General features: G+C 25.8%; 1 protein-coding gene across 3 annotated transcripts in view; it reads left to right on the forward strand.

Annotated features, from left to right (window-relative positions):
* arhgef18b (rho/rac guanine nucleotide exchange factor (GEF) 18b) overlaps positions 1–21,678 on the forward strand; it is a 65,329-nt gene that overhangs the window by 14,443 nt on the left and 29,208 nt on the right. For all 3 annotated transcript variants that reach the window (XM_051094725.1, XM_051094723.1, XM_051094724.1), the window contains 4 exons: positions 1,578–1,785; positions 12,838–12,902; positions 13,093–13,147; positions 19,346–19,496. In XM_051094725.1, the coding sequence (XP_050950682.1) occupies positions 1,578–1,785; positions 12,838–12,902; positions 13,093–13,147; positions 19,346–19,496 (479 nt within the window). The remainder of the gene's footprint in view (positions 1–1,577; positions 1,786–12,837; positions 12,903–13,092; positions 13,148–19,345; positions 19,497–21,678) is intronic.

Below are 21,678 nucleotides of genomic sequence, written 5' to 3' on the forward strand. Positions count from 1 at the left end.
ATCACACACACACATGCACACACGCACACTCATCATCACCCATGCTGGGACTGTGGGATAATATCATGTCTATTTCTGCTGAACTTTGCAGCAACTTCTGTGTCTCTGCAACTTCCTCCTTTTCTTTAAAGTAGAAAGACACTATATTCACTCATGTAGACTATTGGGGAAGTTCTGACCTGCTCTTTAAACTAGATAATGTGGCAATTGTATATTGTCTTTTAAAAAAATAAAACTCAGCATCGGTTAATTATTAAATTAACTCCTTTTTAAAATACTAATCAGCTGATATAGATGCATATAATTATTTTGATTATAGATGCTGTATTGTAAAATGTTTATATTTTCAGTACTTAAAAATGAGGTAATCTCACTAAGAAGTATCCAGTGATATTCATATGCTTTGCAAAAGTAGAGTAAAGAGTATAATTATTAGTAAATGCACACAAAAAAGTAAAAATATACAAAGCCTCTATCCCTGGTCCTCACTAAATTAAGTAAATTAAATTAAATTAAATTAAATTAAATTAAATTAAGATTCAATATATGTTTGATTTTATGTTTTGTTTTTTTTTTTTCATTATAATAATGATAATTTGGTGGAAAATGGATAATGATAAAAAATGTAAAAGCCATTTCCATTTTAGCATCTATCCCCACTTTTCACTATAATTAAATATTTTAAAAAAAAAAAAGTAAAATTCTTTATATTCTGTATATTGTAAATGCATTTATTTAATTATTTATTTATTTTCGTCATAGTAATGATAATTTGGTAGAAAATAAATAATAATAAAAAAATGTAAAAGCCATTTTAGCACCTATCCCCACTCTTCCCTATAACCAAATTAAATATTAAAAAAACAAATAATAATAAAATTCTGTATATTATATATATATATGTTTATTTATTTATTCAATTATTTATTTTAATCATAGAACTAATAATTTTAGTAAAAAATGTATGATAATAATAATAATAATAATAATAATAATAAAAAAAATCTATCCCCTCTCTTTCCTATAATTCAGTTCAACGCAATTCAATTAAATACATTTTTAAACTAATTCAAATTAAACTAATTAAACAATTACATTAAAATTCAGCACAAAATTACATTCACTGAAACAAATAACATCATGATGCATACTGACAAATGTACTTTATGCTTTATAATCTATATATTTTAATATTAATTTATTATGCATAAAAGCACTTTTAAAAATATTTAAAATAAATATAAACTTTATAATTAAATAAAAAATATTAAATAATTATATTAAATTACATTTCATTCACTACAACAAATACTAACAGGAAGTATGCTGGGAAATGTACTTTTTCAATTTATATTTAATAAAAATAAACATATTAATTGTTTTTTTTTTTTTTTTTGCATATAAAATCGAATAGTATATAAAATGATATATCTATAAAATGATATATAATTGTATTTTTTCATTATTTATTTATTTTGCTTTTGGGTGAAACACGACCTAGACATGTTTTGTGAAACAGTCTTTTTTGGAAGCTATCGTAAGTTAACGCCCCACATCTCTTGATTCCTCTGTTTCAGGGTAAGACCCGAGAGAAAGAGCAGCAGAAAGACAAAAGCAGAGAGAGAGAAAAGGACAAAGAGAAAGAGAAAGAGTTCCGTGAGCGTGAGAAAGTGCGGCGCCGCAGTGTGAGTGGCCACCAGCTCGTGCCTGGCTCATTCTCCAGCTGGGCGACGTGTTCGCTGTGCAGCAAGACCCTGCAGAGGAAGCATGGCCTGCAGTGTTTGAGTGAGTAACACACGACCACAAGCACAAATACACACCTGTGCACGCGCGCAGCTGCTCCACGCCGCACTCCACTTCCACCACAGTGCATGTCACAGCAAACACGGGCACTCTGACAGCTTTTTTAGGGCTTTTGCATCTATTGCAGGGTTTCGTTAGATTAAGAGCTGTGATAAACTAAATCAGCCGCTTGACCCACTGACTCAATCTGTCATGTGACGCAGCGTTGCTCCTGTTTCGGCTGTTTTGCAACCCGCTTTGCACTGCGGAGAACTGCGGGTCTGCGTACAGATGAACTAGTTAGATTTGATCAGGTTTCTAGTGACTGAGGGAAGTTAAAAGAGGACTTAAAGGGACAGTTCACACAAAATTGAAACGGCCATTAAAATAAAATAAAATAACATTTAAATTAATAAATAAATTTGTTTGTTTGACAAAAAAGTATAAAGTAGCTAGGTTGTCTAGCCCTGTTTTTTCCTAAATTAAATTAAATTAAAAATTCCCTAAAGTTGGCATAAACTATATGGAACTTTATGGAAACAAACTATAGGAACTATATTTTCAGATCTTATCCATTCATGATTCATGGAAATGTGCAAAAGTTTATGCATGTTGATGTATGTATAATTTATATGTTCTAGAAAGTAAATCCCAAGACCAAGCAAGGGTCACATTTATTTATTTATTTATTTATTTATTTATTTATTTATTTACAAAGTTGCAATTCCTTTATTTATTTTTTAAATATTTTCCCTTATATTTTGTGTTATAAATATATATATACTATATATATTATAATATAAATTTAATATAGGCTACTAAAAAGTACAAATCTTTAAACTTCTCAATATAATACTATTTACACAGCAGTAAACATATATGTATTTATTTATATTTTTTCCATATTTTCAATATTTTTCGCATTTAAATTTATATATATATATATAATGTATTTAAATATTAATAATATTCTTGTTTTTATTATATATAATATAAATATTATTATTATTATTATTATATAGTCACTAAAAATTAAATCTCTGTAAACTTTTTTGGATAATAAAATATATATGTAATAAATTGTAATTTACATAGTAATAGTAATTAATAGTAATAATAAACAATTTCCATTGTTTTTCAATATTTTCCATATTTTTCATATATATACATATATATGTTATACTTTATATATGTTGCTTATATATATATTACAACATTAATTTAATCACTAAAAATTTGTCACTAAAAATAAAACCTCTTAAAACTTTTGAATATAATAAAATATATATAATAAATTGTAATTATTATAATACAATATTAATGTATATATATAATGTGTATATATATATATATATATATATATATATATAAGATGAATTTAAATATGAAAAATATGATATTTAATATGATATAAAATATGATTTTTTCCTATATATATATATATATATATTCCTTTACATATGTTACTTACAACTTTTTAATATAATAAAATATATAATAAGTTGTAATTATCATAATACAGTATTAATGCAATATTAATACATAAATGTGATATATTTACTGTATACTGAATTTATATTACAACATAAATTTAATATAGTTCAATAAAGGGTAAAATATTTACAATCATTAGTATAATACTATAAATATTATATATATATATATGTATATATATAATTGACAGACAGAAGGATGACAAATATTTGTTCACACACCAATAAATGATTTCTATGTGTATTTATTATATGTTTTTCCCATATTTTTAAAATATTTTTCCTATGTAAAAAAAAAACGTATCTACATATAAATGACTACATATTACATACATACATATTTATCTATTATATACAATATTTATTTATTTGTTATATATTATAATTTTTGTGTCCTATTTAAGAGAAAAATGATACGGATTTGAAATGATCTAAGTGTGCTAAATAATGCCATCATTTCCATGTTTAGGTGCTCTGTCCTTTTAAGAATCAGTGCGTTATAAGATAGCACGATCAGTAATTCGGCAGCACATTGGTATTTACTGTTAGTGTCACTTCAAGTAAACTCACAAGTTTCAGGAAGTGGCTGAAAATGCTCATTTAGAAACTATGAGTTTATTTGTTGACTGTTTACTTCCCTATTTTAGGAAGCCTTCTTTTTATATCAAGTGCTTTGTCGACGTCAACTGATATGTGACTGAGTGCGAGAATTTACCAAAAAAAGCAGAAACAAAAGTGTTGCTGGTATTCATTTATTCATGATGGTCTGTTACTTTGAAGGGAAATCCCCTCAAATTCTACTCTATCAAATACGAGCATTAAAAACTTTTTTTTCAAGTTTTACAAAAACTTTTTTGTTTTGGGTACGTTATTTTTATTTTTTAATTTTTGCATATTTCCACCTTAATTTGTATTTTTTTAATTTGTGTTTTTATTTTTTTTATTTTTGTATTTTATAAAATCAGTTTTACGTATCAGTTATGTCAGTATTTATTTATATATATATTTGTTGGTAAGTGTGGTGTCTTCTGGACAGTGTGCGTTTCTTAAGTGTGACTCGTGTTTATTCGCAATGACAAAAGCACAATCATCAAGTCCAAGTTGTAAATTTAAAGCCGTTTGGTGACGACTGGGAAATATTATATATGACTCTTTGCATGGCACTGCTTATTAAACAAGTCACGCTGATGTATTTCCTTAGACTTGAAGCTTTAGAGGAGGAGATTCTCACTTTAACTTTTATTCTCAGGTTTATTACAGGAGACATAAAGTAATCACTGCTGTGATGTTGAAATATTACACTAGAACCATCATGTGACACCGTATGCCATCAGCACACTTCTGAGAAATTAGCAAATTATGGGTGCCTTCATTTTGGTAAAAGGGTAGATCAGGACTAGTAACATTTTATATTTACGTAATGACCGAAAAAAAAAAAAATTTTTAGATAAATCCCAAAGACCATATAAGGATCATATTTATTTATTTATTTATTTATTTATTTATTACATGTATTTGTTTGTTTGTTTGTTTACACATAAAAAACTATTTTTTAATGTATTCTTTAAAAATATATTTTTAGAAACTAATAGCAAACAACCTTTGTTTTTAAAATCTTATCCATTCATGATTAATGGAAATAAATGTGAAAATATATGCATGTTGACATATTTATAATTTCTATATTCTAGAAAGTAAATCCCCAAAACGAACAAACAAAAAATATGTATTTATTTGTTTGTTTGTTTATCACGTGTTTATTTGTTTGTTTAAAATAAATAAACTAATAAGAAAACTAATCCTATATTTACTGAATATTGTATATAATAATATTATTATGTAATATTTTTAATATTTAACCATATTTTCACCTAGTTATATAGGTGGACTGATGGGGAATTATAACAATTAAATTAAATTAAGTTCATTTATTTTTAATATTTGTCCATGTTTTCACCTATTTATATATGTGGACTGATTTTAACTTAACTTATTAAATTAAAAAAAAAAAATTAAATTAAATGTAATTTAATCTAAGTTCAGCATAAATTATTCACTGAAACAAATACTATCATGATTTATAATGACAAATAATTGACATTATTTATAATTTAATAAATAAGAAAATTAATTTAATAATAAAAATAAAAATAATGTAATAAATAAAATTATATGAAAATAAATAAAATATATATATATAGGTAGACTTAATGAATAATAGTGTATTTATATTTTTAGATTTTATGTATGTGTGTTGTATTTTATATTTATATTACAATATAAAAAAAGAATTTCCCAAAATCCATGGACGGCTCACAGATAGTTTTTTTTTTTACATACCAATAAACAATTTTAAAATATTTTCCATATTTTCCATATTTTTCCTATCTAAAATGTTTTACTTGAATTTTTAAACAGATATTTTTAGACTATTTTAAAGTCTTATCCACTCATGATTAATGTAAATTTGTGAACGTATATGCATGTTGATATATTTATAATTTATATATTCAATCTATTGCTTTATGAAGAATGTTTATTATTATTATTAATTACTTGCAGTGCATAATAATAAATAAAAATAAAAATAATGCATCTGCCTGCTGTTATAGTATAATTATTGAAAAACAGAAGTAAACAATTAAATAATTAGTTGTAAATAGCACTTGTAAATATACGTTTATTTTATAACATTTAGTTTTTTATTTAAATGTGTTTTTTAAAATAATTATTATTATTATTTAATATTGTATTTAAATGTTAATTTTTTACATTTATTTTATTTTTAATGAATTTTTGTTTGATATATATTTATAATTATTTTCCATATTTTTCCTATCTAAAATGTTTTACTTGAATTTGTAAATAGATATTTTTAGACTATATTAAAATCTTATCCATTCATGATTAATGTAAATTTGTGAACGTATATGCATGTTGATGTATTTATAATTTATATATTCAATCTAGAAAGTAAAACAAACAAAAAATATATTGAATTAGTTAGTTAGTTAGTTAGTTAGCACAAATGAACAATTGCTTTGTTTAGATATTTTTCCAGATTTTCCAGTTATCATTTAGTGAATGGATAAAATGAGGTTAGATGGACAGATTTTCTCATCCATTCATGATTCATTCAAATAAATGTGTATTTTTATATCTAATAAAAACACAGATTATTTGATTATGTATTAACTGGAAAATCCAAACCTCTCCGAACGCTCCAAAATCGCGCCTGTCGCTTTAAATATAGGACTCAGCCTGTGGAATGTGCCTCCTGTCCCACAATGCCGCGCGGCGCAGTGTTGGGACAGTCAATCTACATACAGCAGTCGCGATTGGCGCTGCTTTTTTAGGTTGCCAGGTGATGTGTTGTGTGTTTTTGTGCGGCTGTCATAGTAACCTGAGCGATGTTTGAGGTGATGAGGTCGTAACGCGCGTCAGCGGCGTCAGAAACGGTGAGTTTGTTGAGTGCAACAGGTGTTTGCTAACAGAGCTAATAAACACGGAGCCGCTAAAACACGTTCAAACTCTTTACAAACGGCTGCTTTTAACCTCGAGTAGGTAAATGTTCAGCCACAGGTGGCTCTTTTGAACTTTTGAGATGACAGCTGCGTTAAAACAGCTGAAAGTTTGCTCGGTTGCTGGTTAAGAGGTCAGCTGGCCGTTGTGTTTGGTTTCATTGGCTAGTCAAGCAGGTCAGTGTTTATGCAGGACTTGACGAACTTCAGTCAGACGAGCAACGACGCTTTATGTATCACCGACGTTCATTTATTCATCATAGTCGTTCATTGTGTGCAGCTGGAAAGATTTTAACATGTAAACATTACCGCATAAGATCCAGCTAATCAATATTGACATCAGATTGAGTTGCTAGGGTGGTCTGGCTGGTTGTTATGTGGTTGCTAGGTTGTTCTGAGTTGTTGTGTACCTCCAGGTCTTTTGTTGTTCTTGTGTTTTGTTGGTTTGGTTCTCAAACAGGCAAAAATGTAAGTCCGGTAAGTTAGAAAAGTAGGTTGCAACCTAAATAAATAAATATAACAAAATATATATAGTAATAGTGACTGAAATATGACGTTACACAAAGCCATAGGATTTTAAAAATATAGTTTGGTTCTGATTTAACAATAAGTTTGTTTAGAATACATTTATTTTTATTTTATTATGGAAACATATAATTCACACTATAATAATTAGTTACACTACAGTTCATGAAAATGTTTATTATTATTACGTTTCTTTGCAGTGCATAATAACACATTAAAATAATCATAGTGTGTCTGTTTGCTGTTGTAGTATGATTATTGTTATTGTCAAAAAGCAGAAGCAAGCAATTAAATGATTAGGTATGTATGTTATTGCACAGAAATCATGCTTTTAAATACACATTTATTTTATAAAATTTAATAAAAATGTTATTAATATGTTTCTGTTTACATTGCAAATTAGTTTTCTGCAATAATATATATTTTTGTCTGATTTGAAATCAGTTATGATTATATTATATCAATAGAGGTGAATATTTTAATTTATTGTTATTTATTCCATTGTGTTTATGCAAATTTGTTTTGAAATCTGAAAAAACAAACTAAAACAAGTAAACTGCTGACTAGTGAAAGCGAATAGTAATAGCAAAGAAATATGAATTTACACAAAATTATAGCATATGTTTAAATATATTTTGGTTCTGATTTAACAATACATTTGTTTATAATATATTTGTTTTTTTTATTTTATTGGGAATAATATAATTTATACTATAATAATGTTATTATTTTACAGTATAGTTTATGAAGAATGTTTATTAGTATTATTAATTACTTGCAGTGCATAATAATAAATTAAGATAATAATGCATCTGCCTGCTGTTATAGTGTAATTATTGAAAAACAGAAGTAAACAATTAAATAATTAGTTGTAAATGGTACTTGTAAATATACATTTATTTTATAACTTTCAGTTTTTTTTAAATGTATTTTTTTAAATAATTATTATGAAATAATTATTATTCTTTTTTATATATTATTAATATTGTATTATAGTTTCCATGAAACAAAAATATTTAAATGTTAATTTTTTACATTTATTTTATTTTTAATGAATATTTTTAATTATATATCAATTATATGTACATTATTACATATACATTTTAATAAAAACAAATATATATATATATATATATATTATATTTATTTGTTTTTTTTTTAATTAAAATGTGTTTGTTTGAATATATATATACACAGACAGACAGACACACACACACACATTTGAATAAAAAAAAAAAGTTTTTAAATGTATTATTTTTTGTACATTATTTTAATTTTATATATAATTTAAACAAAAATACATTTAAATAAAAAAAGCCAAATGTATATTTAAATAATTTATATATTAATAAATATATCATATTGTAATATAGTTTCCATGAAACATTTCTTATGGTTTTATTATTATTTAGTTTTAGTAATTTGAAGATGTAAAACTGATTTTAAGTAAATGATCATTATACTATATCAGTAGACATGACTGTTTTAAATTATTAGCATTATTTTTCCATTATGTTAAGACAAATCTGAAAAAAAACAAAAAAAAAAATCCCAAAAAATTTGTTTTAGTAAATTGCTAACTAGTAAAAGTGAATAGTAATAGTGATGCTTGCCTAAATAAATAAGTCTAAAATATTAAGGTCTGACAAAATCAAGTATTTAATTTGAATATTTTGTTTCAGATTTACAAATTAATTTGTTTTTAATACAACGTGTTAGATATTACATCCTGTTTTATCAGCAGCTACTTTGTTCTTGCATTGTTCTGAAACTCATTTTGATACATAAGTTGGAAAGAACAAATGTGAGTCATTTAATGCTCAGTTTCAGTGTAATTCTTGTGGTTTTGTTGACATTTGTAGGCACTTGTAGTCTGTTTTTGGAGGAATAATGGTGTTCGACATCCTCCCGTCCTGATGGAGCTGATCTTAAGCTAGACGATCACATGCTGCTAATTGCGTTTGGCAGCAGGCGCTTACTTCAGTGCGTCTGTGTCGAGATTCTCCCCCTCCGCATGCCTGAGCACGGTCAGGTGCACCCGTCCCGTCCCGTCGGCTCCTCTGAAGCTGCGGGTTTGATATAGGTTTGCTGACCCAAGCTGGTTTGTAGGTGTTTGTCAGAGCGTGAGATAAATAACCACACGTCACGCTTCTGAAAACACTCCGCGTTCGGCCCACGTTCACATTCCAGCGGGGGGATCATGTGATGTGATAACAGGATTATGAACGATCCTCGTCAGGCTAATCGTGGAGTTTGAGTTCCTGTTTCGTTTTTGAGCTTGTTTGTTCTAGGAAGTCATTCGATGTTTGCTTGATCTTGACGCTGAGCTGAATGTGTTTTAAATGAAGCATCTCTCTGGACTTCCTGAATGGTGGTCACAGACAGAAGTGTTTTATTTCCATTTATTCCACTACTGAGAATTTAGGAGATTTGCTTAAAATAAATTGGATTTTGGAAATCTGCATCATATAGTTTATTTTGCTCTGGCTTGACTGGATACTTTTTGAATTGCTTTGTTATGTAATATATTGTTTTTGTTTCTCAAATTATTTTTTTAAAAAGTATTATTTAATTATTTTACATTTTAAAAATTAAATTGAAATATATTATTATTTTTTAATTATTTATTAACAAGGATTGCTGAAGAATAAAGATCAACCGAGATGAGTTATAATGATTATTAATAGATCATTTTTGTGATACCTGTTAGATTTTTTTTTATATAATATGCATTCTGAATATTCTAATATAATAATTCAAATAAAATATTATTATCTAATATAATTAATGTTTATGTCCGATAACTCATATGGTGAATTGTTGTTGTTGTTGTTGTTGTTGTTTTACTTGTTTTATTTGTATTTTATGTGCATTCATTCATTCAATTGTCATTCAGTTTATTTAACTAAATAATTATAAAAATGACACAAAAAAGACTTTTGACTTATTTAATTATTGATAAAGACGGATGAACTAATTATTTATTTATGATTTAAATATTAAATATAATATTAATAATAATTATGAATAAAATTATTATTTTATTATAACAATTTTTAACATTTAGTAGAAGTAATACTACTATTATTACTACTACTACTACTACTAATAATAATAATAATGAACAAATATTTGTAATTTATGCCATGTTTATGTCAGATAAATGATATGGATAACAGAAGTCAAGGTGTTTTTTTAACATCTGGATTTTATATATTTATTTATTTATTGATAAATGAACATTATTATGAATTTAATTATTTAAATTATTTAATTATTAATAAACACTTATAAATTAATTAATTAATTATGAATATTCTAATATATTTTAATATGACATTTCTTTTTTTATTTAGTAGTAGTAATAATAATAATAATACTAATAATAATGAACAAATGCTTTAATTTATGCCATGCTTATGTTTATTGATTTACTTCAGTATTTTATTTATTTATTTATTTATTTATTTATTTATTTTTGACACAATAACTAAATGATAATTATGATAATTTAAAAAATACTTATGAATTATGTAATTATTAATAAATACTTCTGAACTATTTAATTTATTACGAATTATGAATATTTTTACAAATATTTTAGCAATTTTTTTTTTTTTAATTGAGTAGTAGTAGTAGTAGTAGTAATAATAATACTAATAATAAACAAATGATTTTTTTTATGCTATTTTATTTTATAGTTTATGCAATGTTAATATAAAAAAAAATGTTATGGATACCAGAAGTGTTTTTTTTTTTTTTTTTTTTTGACACAACAACTAAATGATAATTATGATAATTATTCAAAAAGACTTAAGAAATATTTAATATAATATATTAATATAAAAAAAAATTTAATATAACAAATCATTTTTAGGATTTACTAGCAGTAATAATGATAGTAACAATGATAAAAAAAAAAATTAATTCATGCCATGTTTATGTCTGATAAATGATATGGATAACAGAAGTTTATTTTTGTTTGTTTGTTTTACCTCTGTATTTTATTTTATTTCTTTTTTGACAATAACTATATGATAATTATAACATACAAAAAAATTGTGAATTATTTAATTATTAATCAAGACCTTTTTAATTAATTATTTACAAATTATACTTTAATATAACATTTCTTGTAGTAGTAATAGTAATAATAATACTTACTATTATTATTATTCATGCCATTGTTTTTGGAGAATTATTTTGCAGTCTAAATAATAAAAAGATCATATTTATTTTTATCTTGAGCTTGAGTTTTGAGCTTTTAAATTAAGCTACACATTTTTTATATGTATATGAATGGCAGTTATGTGGTTGTTGAGTAATTATCCAAGCATTATCCTATGGCTAGATGCTAGCAGTTAGGGCTGTCAACGATTAATCGTGATTAATCGCATACAAAATAAAAGTTTAAGTTTGCCTAATATATGTGTGTGTACTGTGTGTAATTATTATGTATATATAAATACAAACACATTAATGTGTATATATATGAGAAATATGTTATTAATATACAAAATGATTTTATTTATATATAATATAAATTATATAAAAATTATAATAAATACATATGCTTGTAAATATTTCTTAAATTTATACATGAATGTTTTTGTATTTATATATACATAATAATTATACACAGTACACACACATATATTAGGCAAACTTAAACTTTTATTTTGTATGCGATTAATCGCGATTAATCGTTGGCAGCCCTACTAGCAGTTAGTATAAACTGGTATTCTCGTTTTTGACAGCATTGTTTACATACACCCTTCCAAACTGGAAAAGAAAACTCAAATACATTTAGATCTATAAGTCTACTGGAAGTTCAACATTCATGCTAGCGTTTCTATATATGTCCTCAAAACCAATAGACATGGACTTAAAGGCGCAAATTTGGATTTTATGCTACATATTTGTCATTTTTTCAAGTTTCCATGGAATAAAGAGTCTTAGTTACACAGTATAACATGAAGTTTGTCAGATGTTTTCAGTTCTGGAGGTCCCGTGAAGTAACAGGCATTGATCAGAGCCTCAGTTTGTGTGTGTTTCTATTTAGGTTTGTGGCTAAATGGATGGAATCGGTCACATTGTGGGGTGAAAAGTGGAAAATGGCCCGCGGGGATGTGGCAGAGGTCTTTCGAATGGATAATGAGCACTTCTGAAAGCTCTTTACCCCCGATAAACCTGCACAGATTGTTAGTTTGATGTAGTTTTCAGGTCTTTTAGTAGCAAAAACCAAGGTTATAGAGGAAAAAAAAAAACTTTTGTATCCGGTTACGCTTCTAAATACAAATATCTCCCAGACTGTGAATACTACTTCTGTTATTTGATATTTAAAAGGAGTGTTGTGAAACATAACTGTCCCACGGCGTTACGACATCCGCCCCTGTTCTTCAAGTCCTCCCCTTCGCATGTAAATTGAGTTTACGGGACAGTCTGATAAACTGGTTTTGATAAGGAAAGCACTAACCTGTCCTTCTCTCCACCGCTGTGATCTGTTTGGACGTCAGACTGCGCCGTCAACGTCCACAAGAGCTGCAAGAACCTCCTGCCCGAGTGTAGCAGCAAAAACAGGGTAAGATTGGCTCACATTTAGACTTTAAGTTCAACAAACATTCTGTGTTTGTGAATCAGATCAATTTAGTTCCTATAAACAGTGAAGGAGTCTATCTTTGGTCAGATGAGCGGCAGGGTGCGGTGTGTTGTAAATGATAAACTAAGCCGGTCAGTGTGTTAGTAAAATCGTGTTTGTTTGTTTTTCACAGACAAAAGATTCGGCGCAGAGGACATCATACGCCACAGCTCAGTTCTATAGTCAAGGTAAGCTGTTTTATAGACTATTTTTTGCGTGTTGTGGTGTATTTGATGGTTAGTGATTCGTTATCTAATCAGTGTTTGGATTATATCATCCAGCTAATGACATGTTGATGCCAAAGTCTTTGTAAAACTATCTTGTAGTAAATATTTGTGTATGTAAACACTGAAAGTAGTTAAACTACTGTCAGGACCTTTTTTAAAAAACTACTAGGTTATGGGGTAAATATTTAATTTATGTAATGGAGCATTTTTTTTTTTTTTTTGTAAACAAAAAAGATTGAGTTTAAATTTAGTTTGATAAAAAAAAAATTAATTAGATGAGTTAATAAAATTGTAAATGATGTATTTAAAGTGCAGCATTTAATATGTTTCCTTAATTTAATTATTATTTTATTTTTAAGGGGGCCCTGTGGTTTACATTTTTTTTTTTTTATTATTCAAACAATTAATTTTTTTGAACAAAAATGATGAGAATCTTCTCTGTTAAAGTACTGTACTAACATTAAATAGCTTTTAAACTAAGTAATGTGTGCTAAAAATCAACAAATTTAGAAGACCTAGTTATGGGAGCTCGATTCTGTCACTGAATGAAAATAAAAAAAAAATGTAATTGTGACTTATCTCACAATTCTGACTTGTTTTTTTTTTTTTTTTTTTGAATTGCATGATACAGATTTGCAATTCTGACTTTTTTCTCCTAATTGCAAGACATAAAGTAGCAATACTGAGGAATAAAATCTGAATTGCAAGATATAAACTCACAATTCTGACTTTTTTCTTAGTATTGCAAGTTCATATCCTGAAGTTGTGACTTTCTTCTTAGACAAGAAAAAGTTCTCATAATTTTGACTTTATAACACGCAATTGCAATTCTCCTAATTCTGAGAAAAAAATAGAATTGTGAGATATAAATTGCATTTGCGAAAAAAAAATAAAGTCAGAATTGCAAGATATAAACTCAAAAAAAAGAAAAAAATGTCTTGCAATTGTGAGTTTATATCACGCAGTTCTGAGAAAAAAGTCGCAATTCTGACATTTTTCTTTGAATTGTGAGACAAACTCGCAATTGCGAAAAAAGTCAGAATTGCGAGATATAAACTTGCATTTGCAAGAAAAATATTTCTTGCAGTTGTGAGTTTATATCATGCAATTCTGACATTTTTCCCTGAACTCTGAGATATAAACTCACAATTACAAGAAAAAAGTCAGAATTGCCAGATATAAATTTGCATTTGCAAGAAAAATATTGCTCGCAATTGTGAGTTTATATCATGCAATTTTTCTGTGAATTGTGAAATATAAACTCGCAATTGCGAATTATAAATTCTGAATTGCAAGACAGTCGTAATTCTGAGAAATAAAGACAGAATTCCGTGATATAAACTCACATTTGCGAGAAAAAACATTTTTCACGGTTGTGAGTTTGTCACGCAGTTCTGAGAAAAAGGTCAGAATTGTGACTTTTTGTCTTGCAATTCTGACTTTATTTCTCACAATTGTGAATTTATAATCATGCAATTCACATCCGCAATTCTGACATTTTTCTCAGAATTTTGAGATATAAACAACTTACAATTGTAAGTTCTAAAGTCTGAATTGTGAGACATAAAGTCGCAAATCTGAGAAATAGTCAGAATTGTAAGTTTTAAGCTCACATTTGCGAGAAAAAAGTCGAACTTGCACGTTTTAAACTTGCAATTGCAAAAAAAGTCACAATTGTGAGATTTAAACTCGCATTTTTTTTTTTTTTTTTTTTTTTTAATTTATATCAAGCAATTCTGTCATTTTTCTCAGAACTGTGAGATGTGAACTCGCAACTGGGAGTTAGAAAGTCTGAATTGTGAGATATAAAGTTGCAATTCTGAGAAAAAAAGTCAAAATTGTGAGATATAAACTTGAATTTGGGAGAAAAAAATATATCCCGCATTTGTGAGTTTGCAAAAATGCAGTTCTCATGCAGTTCTGACTTTTTTAGAACTGTGAGATGTAAACTCAACAATTGTGACTTTTTATCTTGCAATTCTGACTATATTTCTCACATTTGCAAGTTTATATTGCACATTATTATTGACATTTTTCTCAGATTTGGAAGATATAAATTGCGAGTTATAAAGTCTAATTGCGAAACATAGATTCACAATTCTAAGAAATAAAGTCACAATTCTGACAAATAAAGTCAGAATTGCAAGATATGAACTTGCAAATGCCAAAAAAAAGTTAGAATTGCGAGATATAAACTCACAATTGCGAGAAAAAAGTCTAAATTGCAAGAAATAAACTTGCATTTGCGAAAAAAAAATCACAGTTGTGAGTTTATATTATGCGATTTTGAGAAAAAAAGTTAGAATTGTGAGATAAAGTTGAAATAACATTTAAAAAAAAAAATTTAGTGGCAGAAACAGGCTTTCATACCTAGTGATGAATTGAAGAATTTGATAAATATATAATTTGATGTATATTTTGTTAAAAAAAAAAAATAAATAAATAATAATAATAATAACACTTATTTATGCTATAAAATTGATCATGATTTAAGAATAAATTGTCACACAGGCATCAGGATTGGGGAGTCAAATTAATCTGTGCATCATTTTTCAATTGGTGAATCAGTTTTAAATTAGTGAATTAGTTTTTTAAATTCTGAACTATTTTTTTTTTTTGCATCTGTAGATCATTTTTGAGTCAGTGAATCATTTTTGAGTGACTAAATCGTTTTTTAAATTTGGTTCTTTTAAACTATTCACGTACACTGAATTGTATTTCCCAGATGATTTGTTTGTAAGAGAGTGGATGTTTATATTAGTTAAAGTAATTTTAGCTTAAGCATTTGATTTCAGTTTGTATTTTAATAACGTTATTACTTTACAAATGTATAAATAAATAATGTCATGCTATTGCAATTTTTACTGTTAATTTATCCTAATTTATTCTTAATTGATTTATATTTTTCTAACATTTATATATTAATTCTAACATTTATATTGTTTTATTTCAGCTTTATTTCTGAAATAAAACTTGCTTTATAATTAGAAAACTATTTTAATACTTTTAGTTCTAATTAACGATAACAACGCAGGCATGTAATAGAGTATTACAAAAAACAATGTACAGCAAGTGAGGCGCTTGTTAATAAGCAGCAGTAAATGATCTCAAAAACAATATTTTCCTCAGTTTCTCCTCTGCTAAGCTGCTGTTTAGTCCAGTCTCGCAGCTGCACGAGGAGCTTGTTTTGTTTATTTGACGCTGGGCGGCAGCTGATCGGAGTCCCCTGATAGCAAATTAATGTCATCTGGCTGTTGTTCTGGTTTTCACATCGCTCAGAGAAGCAGTTAAGAGGTTAATCACGCTTCTCCAATTAATTACCCCACAAGATTTACTGCTCGTGCTGTGGGTTTGACACAATGGACGCCCGCAGAATTCACCATTGTGCTCAGACATGATAGCAGTAAGTTGATGGTGGCTTTTTCCGTACCCCGTCGTTCTGATCGTGTGGTTTCGTAAGGTCATGAAATAAACCGGATGACCCTCTGTATACAGAAGATGTGCAGTTTGCTAGTGTAGAGCGCTGCGCTGATTTACGCCTGAGCTCTGGGCGTCTTGTTAAACAGCTCCCGCTGTGATCGCCACCGAGGTGGGAATTGCTTTAAGAAGCGCGGATGAAGCCTGTAATGCTTCACTTCCCAGCGGAAAACATCTGGAAATATCCTGCTTCACCCAGAGCCTTCTGGAAGCACATCTTCTTGTAAACGCATAAAGGGGCTGCAGCCGAATATTGGTAATTTTATCGCATTTATGTCTGCGTTGTTTATATCGCTGCTGAGATATTCATTTTTGAGACCTGTATTTATCATCTCATGTTCTTCTGAAAAAATAAATTAATTAATTAAATGCATTTAAAAGAATTAAGTTTTAATTTAAAATTGTATAGGGTTTTTAACTTGAAACTAGGTTTACATTTTTAAAAAAATAAAATCTATATTTTCAAAATGCTGTACAGAGTTTAATGTATTTCCATATTTTTTTAAACAAATAATAAAATCTATTTTGTAATGTAATTTACGCATAAATGGACTAATAAAGATTGAATTTAGTTTTATGATTTTTAAAGGTTGAGTTTATTTTTGAATAACAAATTGCACATTAAATTAAAATCATTGAATTAATTGTTTTATTTATATTTTTTCTATTAACAACATATTTTTTAAATAAACAACATTATTATTAATGGTGGTAATAATAATAATAATAATAATAATAATAGTAATTTATACTTCATATATATATATATATGTAATGCAGTACACAATTTAATATATTTCCATAATTTATTTTTTTAATAATAAATACAGTTCATTTTGTAATGTAATTTACATATGAATGGGCTAATAAATATTGAATTTATTTTTTATGGTTTTTAAAGTCTGAGTTTATTTTTAAATAACTAATTGCACAATAAATTAAAATTATATTAAATTAATTGTTTCATGTATATTTATTTTTTATTTCAAAGTATAAATTGCTACTATTATTCTTATTTTTATTATTATTATTTTATTTCATTAAAGCAGCAATTGTTTCACTTTTTTGTTAGGTTGTTTATTATGTGTTTATTCAGATTTCTTAATAAAAAAAATATATAGTGTTTTTATAAAATAAAAAGTTAAAGTTTATTTATATTTGTAATAATATAAAATAAGTATTCATTAATATAAAAATATTATATTTATGAATTTTTATAAAAATAAAAACACGTCAGTTAAGAATGTATTCATTTTACTACTAGTATTATTATTACTACTATGTTTATTATAATTTTATTAAATATAAATGCAGCATTGTTTTTTCAAATTTTAAATTTTGTAAGATTATTATTATTATTATTATTATTATTATTATTATTATTATTATTTATTTATTTATTTTATTTATTTATTTTTTTATTTCCTGCATAGCCTAATAAAGCTGAATGGATTGATATTTTAAAATATTTAAAAAAATGATTAATTATTCATAAGAGATATGAATAATAAATATATACATATTAGACATAAATATCTATAGATGTATGGATTTATAACTTAGTAATTTTTATATTCAAATGTTTAATAAGAACATATTACACATTTTTATAAAAAAAATAAAATGATAATTTATTATATTTATTATAATTTTAATTAATATGGATGCAGAATGTCTTTTAATGTTTAATTTACTGCATGTGCTAATGAAGTTAAGTTTCATATTTGTAATATAATTATTCATTAATATAAAATATCATATTTATGCATTTTAATAAAATTAAAAACGTTACTTAAGAATATAGTATTTTTTACTACTGGTATTATTATTACTACTATTTTTATAAATAAAATATAAAAATAAAATTGTTTTTTATTACATATAAAAAAAAAAAAAGATCTATATTAGATATAGATGATTATACATTATAATATATTTAGTAACTTTTTATTAAAATGTTTGGTGACACTTTACAGTAAGATTCATTATTTAACATTAGTTAACATGATTAACAATATTTCTGCAGCTTTTAATAATCTTGTTAGGTTGAGTTTAACATTAGTTAATGCACTGTGAACTAACAGGAACTATGAATGACTATTTCTATTAACATAGATGAATAAATAATGCAATAAATGTATTGTTCATGTTAGTTAATAGAGTAACTAATAGTAACAAATGACGTCTTATTGTAAAGTGTTACCAAATAAAAATAGGAATAAGTTATTATTACTCATTAGCTGTCAGGTTCTCTGTGGAGCTGATAATGGATCTTGATGGTTTCCATGCTCACACTCATCTGCCGGTGAGACACAGACTCTCGCCTGTTGCATCAAAACATCCTGTGGCTCGACAGGACAGTGACGGGGAGGCGGCGAGGACAAAAGGCGCATGCGTGATTTCTAGAAGCCACTGTCCACTTTATAAAGCCCACAGTCTTTCCCCTCCATCAGTGTTTTCTGATATCCATCGTAGAGTCGGACATCATGGCACTGGCGTTACCCAGAGTCCGTGCTTCTCAGAGGAAAAGCGCTCGTGTCCCCTTCTCCTGGGGTCTGTCCCGCAGGCTCGGGGTTCGAGTCCTGCTCCACCGTGACTTACTCACCTGCCGCTTCCTCGACTCGATGCCTCGCTCGTTTTTGAGGCACTGCTACCGCACTGACCCGTCTCGTTTCTCCGCAGCTCTGAGAGACCCCAGCTCTGCCCCGACTCCCATCGATGGCTCGTCCCGGACGTCTCGCTGTGTTTCAGGTATGACCGTTCCACCTAAAGGACACAGCGCCCAACCTGCCGCCTCCAGCAACCCTACGGTCAGCCAAAACAACAGCAGCGGGTGAGTCCTGTGTGCCTTCAGTTATACATGCAGTGGTTTATACAAAGCTTGCATGAAATATAATGAATATCAAATATCAATATCAACAATTATTTTATTTAATTAATTAATTTATTTATTTATTTATTTTTCAAGACCGAAAGGCTATAAATTTATAAATGTATTATAAAATTGGTGATTTTTGACAAAAAATAAATTCATTATTTTTCATTTTTTTATTAATAATTATATTTTTTTTATATTAATTTTTGAGTCATATGATTGCCAGTATCATAAATTGGTATATTTGATTTTTTTTAATACAATAAATCCTATAATCTGATATTGTGTTGACTGTGTACAAAAATGCTTTTTGAAAATTATTGTGTATCAATGAGTTTTAACATATTAACTTAATATTATTCATATTTATATTAGAATATATTTAATATATATTTTTATTTATAAAAAAAGATACAAATTTATTATTTAATATTTTATCAAATTATATAACATAATTAAATTTTTATAAAATACATTTAATATTAATACTTTTATTTAAATAAATAAACACCAGTGTTATTTCAGTATCATGAAAATACTGTTATAGTTGTTGTTGTTAAAATTAATTATATTTTCAGTTTTTTTTTTTACTTTTTTTCTTAAATGTTGTAATAATTTTGTTGTTTTTTTGTCATCTTTATGTCTTTATAGTTTTTAAGTTTAGTTATTTTAGTATTTTAACGTAAACTATGAAATGAAATGACGTAAGTGTACATTTTTTTTATTTGTTTATTTTATGAAAATATTGGAATAATATATTAAATATTAATAAATATTACATTAAATAAATATTAAATATGAAAAATATTGTTAATATTACTTATTTTAATATTATTTCAGTTAACGTTTATTTTATTTCAAGTAAAAAAAAAAATTTTTTTTTTTATGGTTTTAGTTAATTATAACCCTGATAAACAATATTTGATAAATTAATACAATTTCTTAATTTAATGTAATTGTACATTATTTCATAAAAATGTATTTTGAAATATTATTAAATATTTAATAAAGAAATATTACATTTTACTTTTTTAAAAATACGTTTTTTATGTTATTTAAGTTAATGTTTATTCTATTTCAAGTAAAAAAATGTATATATATTTTAGTTTTTGTTCACAGTTATAAGCCTGATGCACTATATTTAATAATTGTATATATTTATTTTAATATAAATGTACATATATAAATTGTTTCCTGCTTATACAATGTATATTTCCTTTATTCTCATTTAGTTTTTTTGTCTATAGTTTTTAAGTATAGTTATTTTAGTATTTTAACAAACTTTGAAATAAAATAGCAAAAGTAAGTTTTGAACTTTGAAATAAAATAGCAAAAATAACATATTAAATATGAATAAATATTAACTTAAAACATAAATAGAATTTATATTATATATATATAATATAATTTATATTTTTATTATTAATTATATATATTTATATTATAAATATATATAATATGTAATATTATATATATTAATTATATATTTATATTTATATATATATATATATATATATATATATATATATATATATATAATATATTTTAATATCATTCCAATAATATGAATAAATATTAACTTAAATAAAACATAAATAGAATTTTTATATATATATATATATATATATATATATAATATCGTTCCAGTTAACGTTTATTTTATTTCAAGTTTAAAAAAAATATATTAGTTTTTTTATGGTTTTAGGTAACAATTTAGGTAACCCTGATACACAATATTTTATAAATTAATAAAATGTATTAATGTAATATAAATGTACATTAATTTATTTAATATATTAAATAATAATATATTAATAAATGAATTAAAAATATTTTTATATTAATATTTTAATGTTATTTAAGTTAACGTTTGTTCTATTTGAAATAAAAAATGTTTTTATTGTTTTAATTTTTGTTAACTATTATAGCCCTGATACGCAGTATTTTATAATTTTATACGTTTAATTTAATATAAAAGTACATTTATTTATAGACAATAATTTGACATTTAATACTGTTTCAGTATTATAAAAATACTGAAACAATATTAAATATTAATAAATATTGCTAACAATATTTTTAATATTTAAGTTAACATTTATTTTATTTAAAGTAAAAAGTGTTTTTTTTATTATGATTT

This window comes from Labeo rohita, chromosome 22, assembly GCF_022985175.1.
Source record: "Labeo rohita strain BAU-BD-2019 chromosome 22, IGBB_LRoh.1.0, whole genome shotgun sequence".
Lineage (NCBI taxonomy): Eukaryota > Metazoa > Chordata > Actinopteri > Cypriniformes > Cyprinidae > Labeo > Labeo rohita.